The 17898-nt window shown below is 49.2% G+C and overlaps 1 protein-coding gene across 1 annotated transcript; it reads left to right on the top strand.

Annotated features, from left to right (window-relative positions):
• Positions 1-1930: 1930 nt before the first annotated feature.
• On the top strand, positions 1931-17519 carry LOC131316098 (uncharacterized). Its single transcript, XM_058345375.1, has 2 exons — positions 1931-2695; positions 17150-17519. The coding sequence occupies exons 1-2, from the start codon at positions 2269-2271 to the stop codon at positions 17164-17166; spliced, it is 444 nt and encodes a 147-aa protein (XP_058201358.1). The 5' UTR covers positions 1931-2268; the 3' UTR covers positions 17167-17519.
• Positions 17520-17898: the final 379 nt, after the last annotated feature.

Raw genomic sequence — 17898 nt, 5'->3', positions numbered from 1 at the left:
ATATATATATATATATATATATATATATATATATATATATATATATATATATATATATATATATATATATATACAAATGACTTTGTTGGTTAATGTGGGGATGTTTATACCCATTTTTGGCACTACGGATCGGGCTAGCCGTGATTGGCCATTTAATTAATTATTTGATTAAATTGGGCCGAAAGCTAAGTAATTGATTGGGTAAATCTTGGGCGATGGGTATTTTCCATTTGGGCCCAAGAAACATGCAGCCCATATGAGGAGTACGGCTCATGATTTGTTGGGAAATTGGCCCACGGGTGGGCCCATGAAGAAAGGAGCAGATCTGGTCCGTGAGGTGCGGCCCACGTATTAAAGGATTCGGTTGCTTGCTGGCGGTTATTTCCCTCCAAAGTTCAAAGGCCAATTGACCATGTGTCAAATGCATGAAAAGAGGGAGATAATGGGTAGTTATTGCCACATCACCCATGAACCCTTAACTGCCAGAAAAACTGCCCACTATCTTACATGCATGAAAAGTGGGAGCATCATGGGACACTTGGCAGCTTGTGGTGCAAAGCTGAATTTGGATTCAGGCCTGAATCAGCTTGTGACCAAGTCAATTGGCCATGTGTCAAGCTAGCATAAGAAGGGGAGATAGTGGAGAGTTATTGCCACATCACCCATGATCTACCAACTACAAATAACTGCCCATGATTCAGCATGCACAAAACAAGGGCGCATTATGGGACACATGTCAACTTGTGGTGCAAAGCTGAATTCGGATTCAGGCCTGAATCAGCTTGCTGTTTTGCCTATAAATACAAGTTCACAAAATGAAAAATGGGTCCAACACCAATCAAAGCTCAACGTTTACAAAACTTTCCTACTTTCAGCAAAGTAGTCTATCGAATACCTAGTATTCACCCCCATTCAAACTCACTTCATCAAGTAGTTTGGATTTTACTTTTCTTGTACAAACTTTATTATCCCGGAGTAATAAAGTTCACGTTTTACGTTCCATTTCCTATACGACTAGGAAATTTTAAGTCCACAACCGTGTGGCAAATCACGAACCTCATTGTGATCTTTAATCTTTGGGTCACACGCAATCGCTTACACGTTAGAAGTCAAGATTCACGAGAATCTTCATCAAAAGTTTGGCGCTACAAGCCTTGGCACGCCCGCACACCATGCATTCACACCTTGTGTCAAAAATGAGAGTTTTCATTGGCACGCCCGGTGGGACCCTAGTCGTTTCAAAGGGTATTACGCTGATTCATTCGCATGTCAATTCGATACGTTGAATTGGATGTTGAGATTCGGCGATGTCAAGAAGAAATTCGTTGGCGCGATGATAAGGTCGACGAACTTGAAGACGAAATCTACCGCCTTGATTGTGATAGGCTTCGACTCAATCATATGGAGGATGGGTATATCAACACAAACAACTACTACAACGATGAAATTCGAGGGCTTGAAGATGAAGTTGACATGCTTGAAGAGGAAGATCGCCAATTACGTCGTGAGGTAAACGGTCTCTTTATTACCAAGTCACATGGCTATTCACATATCATGTATCCAGCCCTACCCGAACAGCATGAATTCCGAAATAGTGGGCTTGATGATCCTTCTACTCAGACCTTGGAAGGCCAAGTTGAAGAAAATATGGGCATTCAATCCTGTACTATTGCATCCAACAAAGGACTCTCACAGGAATTCATTGATCCCTGGAATGAATGTAGGCGTACGGTTGAAGAATGTCTAATCAAATCCAAAAAGGCCATCGAAGACATGAAGTCAACTCCAACTCTTACTCCATCACAGGCATCACAATTTAGCACTTTAGGCCAACCTTCAGGCCTGAATGTGTCTAAGCATGCTTTCAGCAAGCACTTCAGGCCTCCAGGCTTCTCTCAGTCCTTAACTTCTAAAAGGCCTACACTCGGGGGGCAAGAGTCTCAGCAAGCTTCCAAGAAGCACACCAGACCTCCAAGCTTCTCTCAACCCTTAGCTTCCAAAAACCCTGCACTTGGGGGGCAAGGAGGCCAAGGACTTCGACTCGGGGGGCAAACGTCCCAGTCCGGGCCTTTGAGGATTCCTGAACAGCAGCAAGGCCTAGATGATACAAATTGTGGCAGCAATTTCAGGCCTGGGCGCAACAGCCAACATTCAGGAGTATTCCAAAAACTTTTGGATGGTAAGCTGTTTCCATGTTTGGAGAAGCGAAAAGACAGGTCTGTTTCAACGTAAAAGGAGCAAGATTTCGGGCCTGGAATAAGCCAGAACATGGAAAGTCCAATTATGAGGCAAGATCAGCCCATTCTCTCCTCTCAGAAGCTTTCTCAAGTGTCTGAAGAGCTACCACACGTAGATTCAGTCTTAGGCAGTGATGCAAGTCAGGAACGATCTAGTCATGCCATTGGCCTTAGGGCCAGGTCTGAATCGCATGTCGCACCCGTTCTGGAGCAGGAGGAATTGAATGAAGAAGAGGAAATCGATGGCACTCTAGGGCTTGATCTTGATTCATTTGTAATTGGAGATCCCCCTCCTCCACCGGTTAATGAAGGCCTTTTTGGCATTGTCCAAACTGCCAAAAGGCATTACAAGCATAGGCCAACTGTAGGCCTTAAAGTTGCAGAACTACGCCCTCATTGGATTTGTGGGGCACATCAAAAGCGGATCTTATTCACTTGGCTTACGCAAAAACGTTGTGGTTGTGTAGACACCCCATTCTGGACTGTCCAGATAACGTTATTTGTCGATCTTTTATTACCCCAATGATGATTTTGGTCAAGAACAGTCTAAGGATAATGTTGTGTTTAAGCTTTGAGCGTCCCTAACCTCTCTCAAACCCCTTTCAAACCCTTCAAACCAGAGCCAAACAGCCCCAGCAAAACCCAACTGGCATACGCCAGTGTATTGGAGGCGTACGCCAGTTAGCTGCCACGTGTCAGTCATCGACCGCTGACTCAGCTATTACTGGCCCACGCCGGTCCATATGTGGCGCACGCCAGTCAAACCCAGTCAAATCAACTTTATTCAGCCACATGGACGAGACTTTTGTGCCACCCTGACGTCGGCCACAGTAGCCCCTGATGATTATATCGGCCAGGCCCGCTCCCCTTCTCTCCTACACCCCCCATCAACTAGTCCCATGCATTTAATGCATGGGAAGGCTCTCTTCTTGACCCAAGCCAGCCAAACAGGCCTTAGCACCAGACTGATCTCAGTCTCTCTCCCCTATAAATACCCCACTTGCATTCATTTGCAAGGGGTTAGCCTCATTAAGAAGCAAAAAGTTTTCTTCTCCTCTCTTCTTCCTCTCTATTTCTCTCCTTCCATTGAAAGAGAAAGGAAAGCAACCCACCTCCATACATCCTGCTGACATACAACCACCTTCTAAGCCTCCATCTTCAACCCATAAGCTCAATACCTCGTTCAAACCTCAACACAAAAAGGTATACCACCTTTACGTTCTTTTCTCTTTTCGACCCCTGAGGGGAACCAGTAAGGCCCAGGCTGGTTCCCCTCAGGGGTCGAAAAGGTTGCCTCTTGGCCCTCCACGTCGTAGCTTTTACTTTGAGTTCGAGTCTGTTGTACTTGGCAACCCTGTGGGGTTTTATGAAATGCATGACCCTACTTCTGACTACTTTGCTAGCTTCTATATAAATTGTGTCGACCCTGACGATGAAGGAACAGACTTCGACGGGGACATCTCGGCTGAGTTGCGTTCCCTCATCGAAAAGGAAGACGAAAGGCGTGCTCAGCCTCTAAAAGAAGAAGTAATTTTTGTAAATTTGAAAGACGAGGATGACCCCCACATGATGCAAATCTATCCCCGGAAAATCATGCCGGAACAATCGAGCTTCTCAAGGAATTTCCCGAGGTTTTCGCGTGGTCTCACAAGGATATGCCCGGCATCGATCCTGAAATAGTGCAGCATCGAATCCCTTTGGAGCCTGGGGCTGTCCCCGTCAAACAGAAGCTCCGCAGGATGAGGCCGGATTGGGTTCAGAAGATCAAGGAGGAGGTTACGAAGCAGATCGATGCGGGATTCATACGGGTTGTAGAATACCCCAAGTGGGTGGCCAACATCGTGCCTGTCCCTAAGAAGGATGGAAAGATCCGAGTCTGCGTCGACTTCAGGGACTTAAACAAGGCAAGCCCCAAAGATAGTTTTCCCTTGCCACACATTGACGTGCTTGTGGACAACACGGCGGGGCATGCCTTGCTCTCTTTTGTCGACGGATTCTCCGGATACAACCAGATCTCTGTGGCACCCGAGGACCAAGAGAAAACGACGTTTGTCACAGAATGGGGCACTTACTGCTATGTGAAGATGCCTTTTGGGTTGAAGAACGCCGGGTGCACTTTCCAACGGGCTCAAACGACCTTGTTTCATGATTTTATCCATAAGACCGTCGAGATCTACGTCGATGATATGATTGTAAAGGCAAAGGAAGAAAAGGACTATCTTCCCTCGCTCAGGCAGTTTTCGAAAGGCTTCGCAAATACAACGTGCGTCTGAATCCACAAAAGTGCACATTCGGGGTCACGTCAGGCAAGATGTTGGGATTTCTGATCACCGCAAGGGGAATTGAAGTGGATCCTTCCAAAATCAAAGCGATTCTTGAGATGGAGCCGCCCAAGTTTGAGAAAGGTGTGCGAAGTTTTCTAGGGAAGGTCCAGTTCATCAGCAGGTTCATCTCCAAGTTGACTCTAACCTGCGGGCCGTTATTCCATTTGCTCAAAAAGGGGGTCCCATTCGAATGGACAGAAAAATGCCAGGCCGCTTTCGAGTCTATTCAAAGGTACTTGCAGAACCCACCGGTACTGATGCCGCCAACGCCGGGTCGACCTTTGATTCTCTATCTGTCCGTTTCTTCAATAGCCATGGGATGTCTGCTAGCACAGGAAGGAAGCAATGGGGTCGAGAAGGCTGTTTACTATCTGAGCAAGAAGATGGTGGGATCTGAAGAGCGCTACACCCCTCTGGAAAAGACGTGTTGGGCGCTAGTTTGGGCTACCTGAAAGCTTAGACACTACATGCTAGCTTATTCGGTGAGACTGATTTCTCGGATGGACCCTATCAAGTATCTATTCGAGAAGCCTGCGCTCACCCATAAGCTAGCACGTTGGTTGCTTCTGCTAGCTGAGTTCGAACTCCAACATGTCACGAGGAAGTCTGTAAAAGGGCGAGCTATGGCCGAATTTCTAGCCGATCACCCGATCGACGGCCCGGAAGACGTGGATTTCACTTTCCCCGACGAGGAGGTTCTAACAGTGGTCGAGGAAGTATGGACGCTCTACTTTGATGGGGCTGCTAACTAGAAGGGATTTGGGATCGGGGTGTTGATGATCACGCCCGCCGGCGCTCACATTCCGCTCGCCTTCAAACTGAATTTCGATGTCACCAACAATCAAGCCGAGTACGAGGCCTGCATCGTCGGAATGGAAGCAGCCATTGCTCTAGGGGTCGAGAAGTTGGAAGTAATTGGTGATTCGAACTTGGTGGTTTCCCAAGCCAATGGAGATTGAAAGGTTCGTGAAGAAAAGCTGAAGCCTTATCACCAAGACTTGGAAGAACTGATTCCTCGCTTCAATAGGGTGACTTTCACCCATGTCCCACGCTTGAAGAATCAGTTCGCCGATGCTTTGGCGACTTTGGCTTCAATGATCGAACTTCCGATAGGTGTTAAGTTGCGGCCAATTGTGATTGAACAGAGGGACTTGCCTGCTTACGAGTATATCAACGCCATTGATGATGTCGATGATGGCCTGCCATGGTACCACGACATTTGGAACTTTGTGGAGCATGGCGAGTTTCTTACCGAGGCCACGAAAAAGGATCGGATTGCTTTGCAAAGGCTAGCTTCTCAGTACATCATCTGTGGGGGAAAGCTGTATCGAAGGTCGCACTACGGGATGCACAAGCTCTGTGTCAACGGCGTCGAAGCAACAAGGATAATGGAAGAGGTTCACGAAGGAGTCTACAGGCCTCATATGAGCGGCGTCATGCTCGCTAGGAAAATCCTCAGGCAGGGTTATTACTGGTCTACAATGGAGTCTCAATGCATCGACTACGTACGGCGCTGTTACAAGTGTCAAATCCACGCGAACCTGCAACATGTCCCTCCGACTAAGTTGTATGGCATGACTTCACCATGGCCGTTCTCTGTTTGGGGCATCGATGTTATCGGGATGATCAGACCGTCTGCTTCAAATGGCCATAAGTTCATACTAGTGGCGATAGACTACTTCACCAAGTGGGTCGAAGCCGAATCCTACAAGACGCTGACAACGGTTCAAGTTGCTCAGTTCATCCGAAAGAACATCATCTATCGGTACGGGGTTCCTCAGGCGTTTGTGTCCGATAACGGAAGTCATTTCAAGGGAAGGGTTCTGGAACTTTTTAAGGAATTCGGTATCGAGATCCACCATTCAACGACCTATCGCCCATAGACGAATGTAGCGGTCGAAGCTGCAAACAAGAATGTCGAGATGATCGTCAAGAAGACTGCTGAGTCTGCAAGGGATTGGCACGAGCAGCTGCCTCTCGCCCTTTGGGGGTACCGGACGTCTATCCGCACTTCAACTGGTGCAACTCCTTTCTCTTTAGTCTATGGGATGGAGGCAGTGCTTCCCATCGAGCTTGAGGTACCGTCGCTGAGAATCATGGTCGAAAGCGGTCTTGAGGAATCTGACTGGTTAAGTGGAAGATTTATCGAGCTGATGTTGTTTGATGAGAGAAGGCTCCGGGCTTTGTATCATGTTCAGGGTTATCAGCGTCGAGTTGCTCGAGCATTCAACAAAAAGGTGAAGTCCAGGGGCTTAATCGAAGGAGACATGGTTACAAAGGAGATCTGGGCCTCAGTGTTCGATCCCCGCGGGAAGTTCAGACCAAAGCGATCTGGGCCTTACATCATTACGACCATCCTATCTGGGGGCGCTGCTAAGCTCATCGACCTTGACGGCAATGAATTCAATACCCTGGTCAACCTGGATCAGCTCAAACGTTATTATCCCTGAGAGATGCTCGTTGGGTCGAAAACCACAAGGGTGGGCGATTCCAAGCAAAAGTTAGAGCAGCCTGCTAGACCGAAAAACCTAAGGAGGCGGTTCTAGGCAAAAATAAATAGGCAAAAGTCGAAAGCTCGCTAGACCGAAAACCTGAAAAGGCGGTACTAGGCAAAAGTTAGAGCATAAAAGGAGAGGTAAAATACACGAGCGAACCTTAGCCTGAACTACGTTCTGACCTGATTCCCTGAAAAGGGATACGTAGGCAATCTCACTTTGAGATTCGGTCACATTCCATCAAAATTTCGATCCAGGTTCGACATTTTTGGGTCCCCATCACAGTTTAGGAAGGTCGAGCAAGTCAAAGGCTGCATTGAAGTGAATCAGAAAGGGGAAATCCGTTGTCTTTCAACTTTAATTGCAAATTACTATTTCTAATATATAAGCTGAGCATAAAAGCCTTAAAAACAGTTGAAGCATGAAAAACAGAATAAAATGCTTAAGAAGCCTAACGGCTCGCAGTTTATTCTAAGCATAGCAGAGTGGCCCGGAGTCAGTCAATATTTTCCCTTGCATTCACCTCTGCTCTCAGCCACTGTCTGTAGCGGCTCCTTAGCCCCGTTGCGAATTTCGGCATCTCTGCCTGGAGGGCTCTAAGGCCCCAGCGCCGCTGATAACCGTTGAGTGTTTGAGCGTTGAAATTCGGGACACGGAAGTCCCCAATGCTGATGCGGTGGTTCTCTTGAGAAGCGCCCAGCTGTCGAAGAGCACGGCCGGGAATGTAGAAAGTAAAACTCGACAGGCCCGCGATCACCACCCTGTCAAACCCATCGGAGTGAATGGCCATGTCCGGGAGGTCCAGCCAGGGGCACTTCCAGGCAATCTCTTCAGGCTGCATTTGCCGCATGAACTCGTACCAGCTTTCTGTGTCCATGTCAGGGTAGCGCATCTCCCTTTGATGAATCCTCTTCGGAAAGAGATTCCAGCCCGCCACCGGAGGGTGCAATAGATTCAACTTGTCCGACAGCCACAACTGCATGAGAGAAAAGACAAGTAAGAAGTCAGATAAAACCTGAGCGAAAAGACACATAAGGAGCTAGGGAGCAGCCTAAGCCGAGCGTCGAGGTAAAATGAGAACGTGTGAAAAACTGAAAAAAGGTGAGCTGAGTGAGATTACCTGAAGCAAAAGCGGGCTGCCACTGAAAACGGCCGACTGGCCCGTATACACCAAGTCCAAACCCGAGAGTGTCTCAGCCAGGACCAAAGGGATCACGTTCCTTCGTGCCCCCATCTGCGCAGCAACGCTCACCAGTGAATGGCTAGCCTGCCCGTGGGCCAGCACGAGCAAATGGGCGGCAAGCAAGCAGATTACCAAGGCGAATCGGCAGCGCGCCTGAGTGTCATCATTATCCAAATCGCCGTCCGGGCTGTACATCTCAATCAGCCGCATGATATTCATTTGGCCACCCTCGAGGATAGTATTCGCCAGGCCCCGGGAAATGTTGAGCGAGCTGGCCAGCAGTTTAGGCATGCTTGCTTGATAAGGCGGAACTACAAGCGTAGGGGACGAGCAGGTCCGAAGGTACGCCTGGAATTCCTCGATAGTGGGGCACATCTCGTCGTCACCAAACCGAAAGACATGGACGTCAGGATCCCAAAATCTGAGGGCAGCCCGCAGGAGCGTCGGGCGAAGCGGCACATGTCGAAACGAAGCCAGGCCGTGATATTGGAAATTGAGCCAGTCGACGCTTAGAAATTGCGCCAACCAAGGCCTAAGCAAAGTTGGGAGGGGGTTGTCCATGGAGAATGTGAAATATACTGAGGAGAAGAGGAAATGCAGCCGTGAAAGGATCTCAATACCTATGCCTCTGCTTTATAGGCCTTGGCCTTTCCTTTCCATCTCCAATAAACCATCAAAGCATCATGATAGCTTCCAAACCTTGCCCCTGCAAAGGACACTGCCCCCCTGAGAGCTCAGAAACCGTGTGCAAACCGTGTAGGGGTAAAAACAAAGTAGCCCCTGAAAAAGGACAGTTGGTCAGTCAAGTGGATCTGGCGTCCAGAAACCTGGCGTACGCCAGTTTACGACTGGCGTGTCCGTGTCCCCCACTTACTGGCGTACGGGCCTCACCTTCTGGCGTACGCCAGTAAGGTTCACCAGAAACCAGTTTGCAGCAGCTACTGCCTTCACATGGTCGTTTTCAACTTCGGGGCTGGTTTTGACCGTTTGTTGGTTCCTACAAGTCTTAAACATCATTTAGGACTATGGCAAGGCGTCGGATTCCAAAAGTCATGCCCGATGAAGATTTTGGACCCTCGGTGGCCCGTTTCAAGCTAAAATCAAGGATACGGGAGGTCAAATCTCGTTTCAGGGGCTTTTGCCAAGTTTTGTCATACCATACATGTTACATAGGCCTTATGTGACTGTGTGGGGGTGTCGGTTTCGGTCCGGGACCATATTGAGTCATCTTTTGCGTCTTATGTCTATTTTTGCTGCATTTTTTAGCTTTTCCTTGGTTTTCCCTCGCACCGGGACATTTCTACCGGTTTTGATAGTTAGTGCAAGTCATTATGCACCTATATCACCTTCTAAAAGGGTCAATTTCTTTCCCCGGGAAGAATCTTGGAGTTTGGCCTACCGGCGCCCGAATTTCCCTTGTCCTCCGCGTGTCTGGGATACGTGTCGTATCCTAGGACTTTTCTGTCCATCTTTTCTTCGAGCTAAGTCAATTGTGTGCATGTACAAGTGTCTATTGTCGATTCAGAGCATTCGCCAATGCATGCTAGATATTAGTGGAGGGTTTTATCCTTTTCCTTTATAAAGTCTCATCAAAGTAAAGGAAAAAGCGATAAACAGAAAATGCATATGTCATATACTATTGTGTCAAAGCCAAACGGTAGGAATGTATCAAGTATCGAAGCGGCACAACGGCCCGGGCAGAACTAAAAAGTGTCAGGGCACACTTGCCCACAAAGTCAAGAGGCACGCAGGCCCCATCCAAAATGTCGAAGTATCAAAGTATCTACTCAAAAGTAGCAAGTACCGGCAAAATAGACTAAGGCTCGGTGGTAGCCCTCAGTCGTCAAAAAGGTCCTCGTCGTCGGCGTCCTCCTCGCTCTCCTCCAACTCTCTAGGATCCATCCAGAACCTGGGGTCGCTCGCTGAGTCAGAGCCGCTGCTGAGGGACGTCCCCTCTTCCTCTTCTTCCTCTGCTTCTTCCTCCTCTCTCCTTTTCTTCTGCGAGGGTCCCTCGGCAAGCTTCTTCTCTGCAGGTCTCTTCCTCAGCTCCCGACGGAACTGGAGCTCCTCGATGGCCGGAGTGATTTGCACTCCCCGTTCCACCCTTGCCGCTGGCCAGGAGGAGCTCGAAGCTGCCTTCTTTGCTGGGGGAGGCCGCACGCTTTTCCTCCTAGGAGCCGCCCTAGCATGTCCCTACATATTCATTCAATTCAGTTAGCATACATTGTGCATATTGTATATATTGAAATGCTGAGTGCAGGAAACGTCGAAAGCAAATTCTAGTCAAAAGTAAAGGGAAAAGTTATACCTGAGGCTGCTCAACGGGAGCCGGAACTGGAGGTGGGTAGTGCAACTGTAAAGAGGCGCCGCCGGCGATCTTATGAAACTCTTTCTCCATGGCCTTCATCAGGCGAGCTGCCTCCCGTACCCATTCCATCGGGGCCTGTGTTACGATTTTGGGCAAAGTCAGAATGCAAGCCAAGTATACATGCCAAAAATAAAGTACGGAAACTACAAAAGGAAGAAGGGTGTCTTACCGGCCCTGTGATTTCTGCTGGGTCTGTCCTGGCGGGCTCGAACCGAACTACGGCCTCCTCTCCTTCCGCGTCCCGCACGGCTAGGGTCCAAGAAAGCCGAGGCAGCCCCGTCGCTGTGGCATAGTCGTTCCTCTCTCTCGGCTGAGCTGCTCTGCTCTCCCGGCTCCGCCTTTCCTCGCCAGCTTCAAGTGCCTCACTTTGCACGGCGACATGCTCCAGCACTCCAAGCGGCCTAGCCAAGCGCTGCCTCCGGTAGACGGCGTAGTCACGCCCAGGCCTCAGAAAAGCAGCAAGGCCGGCCGGAACAGTAAAGCGCCGCAACTCCGCCAAGGTGTACTTCTCTGTGTGAGAGGCGTGAGGTGGAAGTGGCCCGGGAACCTGGAACTCAAGAGAGCCCAGTGACTGCCGTGTCACCCGGTCACCCAGGTACCACCGCCACCCGAAAGCAGACTCCAACAACACCCGGCTCGCCGTCACCACCCTGCTCCGTGCAAGGTACTCAGGCTCAGGCTCTGTACTGCTCCACGGGTTCCACTCTACCTGCAAAGACAATTGCACAGATTCAAAGGCATCAGCGACAGCATTGAAGCAATGCTAAGGGCAGAGTAATCAGTTTGACATGTTGCATACCTGAGTACCCGACAGCTCGTCCAGGTACGACCGGAAGGCTAAGAGGCTCCCTCTCGACTTTTTCTTGCCACTATACATGGGACCCCATATCATGGCGCGGGGGAGCATCCTCAGGTTCGGGCACTTATTCTCCGGCGGGTACATCTTCAGCACCTCATAGGCCCACAGCTGCAAATGATCAGGCAATCAAAGCATCAGAATACAGTTCATAGGCAAATTAAAGACAAGTGCAAGAAAGGGAAAGCAGGAAATAAGATACAGGCCGTGTTTATTACCTTCCACACTCTCCAGTAGCCGGCCGTCGCCTTTTTCCCGCGTGAGAACTCCCCCATAAAGCCATAGCAGGTGCCCAGAGCTGCTCCTCCCCAGTCAAACCTTGAAGCAGTGCTCAAGTCATAAAGGGCCGGCAAGTAGGACAGGTGCACCGTGGCTCGCTTGTTCGGGTACAGTGTAGCCCCAAACAAGTACACCAAGTAGGCCCTTGCCATCTGCTCCACCTCCAACTCCGAGTCCGGCTCCCTCCCGTGCAGGTACCGTTTGAACTGGTCATAATGGACGGTCTCCGCCTCACCCGCTGGCGCCTGCCCCAAAAACCACTCTAAAGCCTTGGGATCCCTGTAGACCTCCGAGTCGAACGGGATAGGCTCTCCTCCTACTCTCAGGCCGGTAAGCGCTGCAAAGTCAGACGGGGTCACCGTCATCTCCCCAATCGGCAAGTGGAAGGTATTTGAGGAATCCCACCACCTCTCGGCCAATGCTGTCAGCAGAGCGTGATCGCTCTTCACGGCCGTTAGAGTAAGGATAAACGGTCGGAACCCTGCAGCGTCAATCAGAGCCCTGACTCGCTCGGGCAGCCCTCGGTACAACTCAAGTGAGCTCGCTGGACCTCCATGGCCCCGGGTGCTGGCTGCTCCTCTCTGCATACAAAGGCAAAACAACAAAAGAGTTTCGTCAGCAGTTGCAATTCAAACAGTTGGTCGAATTCAGAATTTCAGAAGTGACTCTACAGTCGAAACAGGCAACCTAAAGGTCGAACACAACTACCGGGCACTCGTATTACTCCATCCAGTTCTGTTACCAGTCGAATCAATTCAAAGGCGTTTCTCAGACAAGCTCCGAGCCATAAGGCCTCACTTCTTTCGAGGTACACCTCTCAGTCGATTTCATAAGTGTTCTGCTTATCTATGTGGTCGATTCAAACTACAGGGCACGCCATTCGGGCGTCCAACATGTCATGGCAATCTACTTAGTCGAGTTCAAGTTCAAATGGATGATCTTATCAAGTCGAGGCCACTTATGATTGATTCAAGTTTGGCACTAACGGTTTTGTCGAAGTCATGGGCATTCTACAAGTCGGTTCAACTACTTCAAGTGTTACATCATTCAAGTAAAGTTTCAAAGTCGAGGCATGTTATTCAAGTCGAGCTACATTTCAAGGTTCTAGCCTACATGCATTACAAGCCAAGCTACGACGGTTTCAAAGCTACATGTTTATTCAAATGACAAGACATGCATATCAAAGGAAAGGTTCAAAAGGAATACCTGTGCCCAATCCACGGACAGATGTCTCTGCGGGTCTCTTAGTACAAGCTCCGTGTCATAGCTCTCCCGCAAAGGTGCAAGGCTATCCACCCCAGATGGGATAAACAGGTGCGGCTCGGGCAAAGCGTATGTGGCCGCGTCAAACCTAGCACGGGGGGCCAGCCGTATGGACTCTGCAAGCGTCACTGCCCGCTCGAAAGACCACGCCTCCTCGGCTGCCTCGGTCTCACTCACAAAGGCCTCCTCCTCGGCCCTGGCCCTCTCGGTCTCCTCCCTCAAGCGCTCCTCCTCCTGCGCTCTCTCAACCTGCCGGGCCCTGTCCTCCCTTGCTGCCAGCACTGCAGCCACCACCCCCGGGTTCTCCCGGAGCAAACGACCGAGTTCCTCCTCAAACACAAACTCGGCGAAGTCCCCCCGAGTGATGGGTACGTGCACCGAAGACCCTACTGCAAGCCGAAACTCAACCCCTTCCATGGGTACCTCTCCGGATACACCCTCCTCAAACACGGGACCCTTGCCCCTCGCCGGATCTCTCACCGATGTCTCCGGTCGACCACCATCATCACCACTGCCACTGCCACTGCCGCCGGCTCCAACCGAGCCCAGACCCGTGATCACTAAGCCCTCTACCCCACTACTTGGATCCAATCGACGAACCCGTGGGCCCACTATAACAACAGAACCTGGCGTACGCCGTATCCCCCCTGGCGTACACCGTATCCCCCCTGGCGTACGCCCCTCGCCGTCGCCACCAACCACCTCCAATGCATGGCCATCGCCACCACCAGTCTCGCCTGTAACCGCTGCACCAACGGCCGACGAGGCCTCTGCAGTTGATGGATCGTCGAATCGAGCCCCCATGATCTCGGCTCCATCCCTCGACCGAGCCTCGTCACCACCACCTCTATCACCGTCGTGACCCACACTGCCGCCTCCGGACTCTGCCATGGATGAATGTGGGTGAGTGGATTAGTGAGAATGATGAAAGATTGAGGGAGAAATTGGAGGTTTGAGAGAGTTTTCGAAGTGTTGGGAGTTCGAAAGTCGAAGAATGGCGGTTCCCTGCCTTCTGCAACAGCTTATATGACGTATGGAACATTTGGGCCGGGTCTGGGCTGGATCTGGGCCGGTTCGACCAACATTTCTGGCGTACGCCAGTATATGTGTGCCGTACGCCACTGTAGTTTGGGCCTCAGGCCCAACTCTCGTGCTAAACCCGGATTTATCTCCAAACCAAGGCCCAAGGGTGGCCCAGTTTCACATTGGATCACATAGGCCCATCCCCAAGCAGAGGTCCGTCCAATTTCAAGTCAGCGACGATCTATCCGTCCAATTTCAAATCAACGACGATCTATCCGTCCAAAGTCCAAATCAACGGCGATCCACTCGCCCAATTTCAAATCAACGACGATCTATCCGTCCAAATTTTAAATCAACGGCGATCCACTCGCCCAAATTCAGATCAACGACGATCTATCCGTCCAATTTCAAAATCAACGACGATCTATCCGTCCAATTTCAAATCAACGACGATCTATCCGTCCGAATTCAAATCAACGACTATCTATCCGTCCAATTTCAAATCAACGACTATCTATCCGTCCAATTTCAAAATCAACGACGATCTATCCGTCCCATTTCAAATCAACGACGATCTATCCGTCCAATTTCAAATCAACGACGATCTATCCGTCCAATTTCAAATCAACGACGATCTATCCGTCCAAAGTCCAAATCAACGGCGATCCACTCGCCCAATTTCAAATCAAACGACGATCTATCCGTCCAAATTTCAAATCAACGGCGATCCACTCGTCCAATTTCAAATCAACGACGATCTACTCATTCAATTTCAAATCAACGACGATCCACTCGTCCAATTTCGAATCAACGACGATCCACTCGTCCACAATCAAATCAACGATGATCTATCCGTCTAGTTTCAAATCAACGACGGTCCACCCGTCCCACAGTCTTTTTCCAAACAAGAGTCGATGCTATTGCAAAAGGATCATTCCCCAGGAGAGTCCACATTGCGTGATCCGTCTACCAAAGACAACGAAGCGGCGATCTATCCGTCCAAACTTCGAATCAAACAGGTTCTTTAAAATCTTTTACGTATTCTGAATAGCCTCGAAGAGGGTGTCTAGAAAACCTTTGACGTTACTTGTCTCCAGACAACGGTGCTTCAAGTGCCGTCAAAGGGGGGCTTCTGTAGACACCCCATTCTGGACTGTCCAGATAACGTTATTTGTCGATCTTTTATTACCCCAATGATGATTTTGGTCGAGAACAGTCTAAGGATAATGTTGTGTTTGAGCTTTGAGCGTCCCTAACCTCTCTCAAACCCCTTTCAAACCCTTCAAACCAGAGCCAAACAGCCCCAGCAAAACCCAACTGGCATACGCCAGTGTATTGGAGGCGTACGCCAGTTAGCTACCACGTGTCAGTCATCGACCGTTGACTCAGCTATTACTGGCGCACGCCGGTCCATATGTGGCGCACACCAGTCAAACCCAGTCAAATCAACTTTATTCAGCCACATGGACGAGACTTTTGTGCCACCCTGACGTCGGCCACAGTAGCCCCTGATGATTATATCGACCAAGCCCACTCCCCCTCTCTCCTACACCCCCCATCAACTAGTCCCATGCATTTAATGCATGGGAAGGCTCTCTTCTTGACCCAAGCCAGCCAAACAGGCCTTAGCACCAAACTGATCTCAGTCTCTCTCCCCTATAAATACCCCCTTTGCATTCATTTGCAAGGGGTTAGCCTCATTAAGAAGCAAAAAGTTTTCTTCTCCTCTTTTCTTCCTCTCTATTTCTCTCCTTCCATTGAAAGAGAAAGGAAAGCAACCCACCTCCATACATCCTGCTGACATACAACCACCTTCTAAGCCTCCATCTTCAACCCATAAGCTCAATACCTCGTTCAAACCTCAACACAAAAAGGTATACCACCTTTACGTTCTTTTCTCTTTTCGACCCCTGAGGGGAACCAGTAAGGCCCAGGCTGGTAAACAATACCAGTCCTGGCCTTAAAATGGTAAAATATAACAATCGTATGAGATGGAACATGGCGCACGCCAGTACTCCTATGCCGTACGCCAGTAATGGCAGAATGAGCACTACTGGCGTGGGGATCATGGATCACCATTCCCGTCATTTTAACTTTCTGTCAATCACCCTTGTATGCTAAATAACCAGTTTACTGCTTTCTGTATGTTTAGAACTGTTTAGATATAGTGGTTATTGCTTATTCTTTATCTGTTTAGAGGTCCTCTGGGATCCTTCTGGTCATGTTCCAGAGCCCAGATGAATGCAAAGCCATGCACTGGATAATGGTCACACCTGCGTACGGCATCGTATGACTGGCGTACGGCAGTTGTCCCACGACCCAGCGGCTGGCCCTTGCATCTTAGTGTGATCTTGGCCTGCCACATGTCCCCACTCTGTTTAGGGGGTTTTCTGTCTATTTTTATGGCTTCAAGCCATTTCATCTGTCTGTAAATATATATATCCTGCTTGTTTAACTGCATGGTTTGTCCTGGGTGTGCGTTGGTCCTTTTCCAGAGCCCAGAGGGTTGCAAACAAAGACTGTGAAACCAGATAAGTGGAGTACGCCAGTTTTAATGTGGTGTGCGCAGGTCCAACCAACATGCAGTGGCTCGACCAGTGCATGCTGGTAGAACTTGCTCATGCCCCTGCGGGGCAGCGTACTGCAATTTGTCCAGTTTGCTCAGTGCTTGTTCTCAATCTATGTTAGCATAGCAATCAAATCATCCATAAACATTTTGTCACATGACTGCAACTTGTCACAATTTTAATCCCATTAACTACTCCCCCGCCCTAACTGGCTAAAAGATGATCAAATGAGAGAAAAATGCAAACGTTTTTACAAAATGCCCGAGTAGAGACCAATCTCCGGATTGGGCGAGAGGGGGTGCCATAAAACCCTTCCCTTCTCGTAACCTGGCTCCCGAACCTCAGATATCGAAGGTGACGACGGACCAGTCTACAAGCCTTTTTCAAATCAAACAAACGTGGCAAACGTTTTTTTTTCGAGTTCGGTTCCTTGGGTGTTCTCACCGCTAAAACCCGAGTGGCGACTCTGAATCGAGGCATTTCGCCGCGCTTTTCCAAACAAAAAGGGCCGCACCCAATTTCACAAGCAAAATTTCCGAGTAGCGTGCCCACAGGTTGTAAAAAGGGCTAAGTAGCCAATGAAAAGTCCTTCATAGGCCGAACAAGCATCTCTAAAATGTTCGGCCAAGGCCTATCAGTCCTTGAGTAGGTCCTATCAGAGTTTTACTAGGCCTTTTCCGCAGAGGTGGAGGCCTTTTTGTTTTATTGAGTAGGCTTGAAAGTTCACAAGCAGAGGTTCAGGCCTTCCAATCTATTTTTAGTCCTTACCAGGCCCTTTTCATGATCCTATTGCTTCTCTACAACCAGGCCTGGACACAGGACTTTATTGATTTACAAAGGTCTTTTCCGCAAAGACGAAGGCCCTTTGAGCCCTTTGTTAAGGCCTGAACCACATTTCTAAGCATTTCAAGACGAAGTTCAGGCCTTCCACTAGTCCTTGTCAGGCTTTTTCATGATGCTATGGTTTCTCTTCAACCAGGCTTTGACGTAGGCCTTATATTGATTTACAAAGGCCTTTTCCACAGAGACAAAGGCCCTTTGAGCTCTTTCTTTAGGCCTGAACCACATTTCCAAACATTCCAAGAAGAAGTTTAGGCCTTTCAACGTATTTCTAGGCCTTTTTGACAAGCCCTTCATGGTTCAGGCCTGAAGACAGATTTCAAATTAGCAGAGGCCTGAATGGAGCATAAAAATGCCTAATGCTTACCAAGTTCATAGGCAAGGCAAACAAAAGAAGTCATGCTACAACAAGATTCAAGGCCTGTTTGGATGCAAAAAACAGTTTTCCTTTTTATACACGCCT

This window comes from Rhododendron vialii, chromosome 2a (genome assembly GCF_030253575.1).
Source record: "Rhododendron vialii isolate Sample 1 chromosome 2a, ASM3025357v1".
Classification (NCBI taxonomy): domain Eukaryota; kingdom Viridiplantae; phylum Streptophyta; class Magnoliopsida; order Ericales; family Ericaceae; genus Rhododendron; species Rhododendron vialii.
The sequence above is the reverse complement of the archived record's forward strand: the minus strand, read 5'-3'. Positions and strand labels throughout refer to the sequence as shown.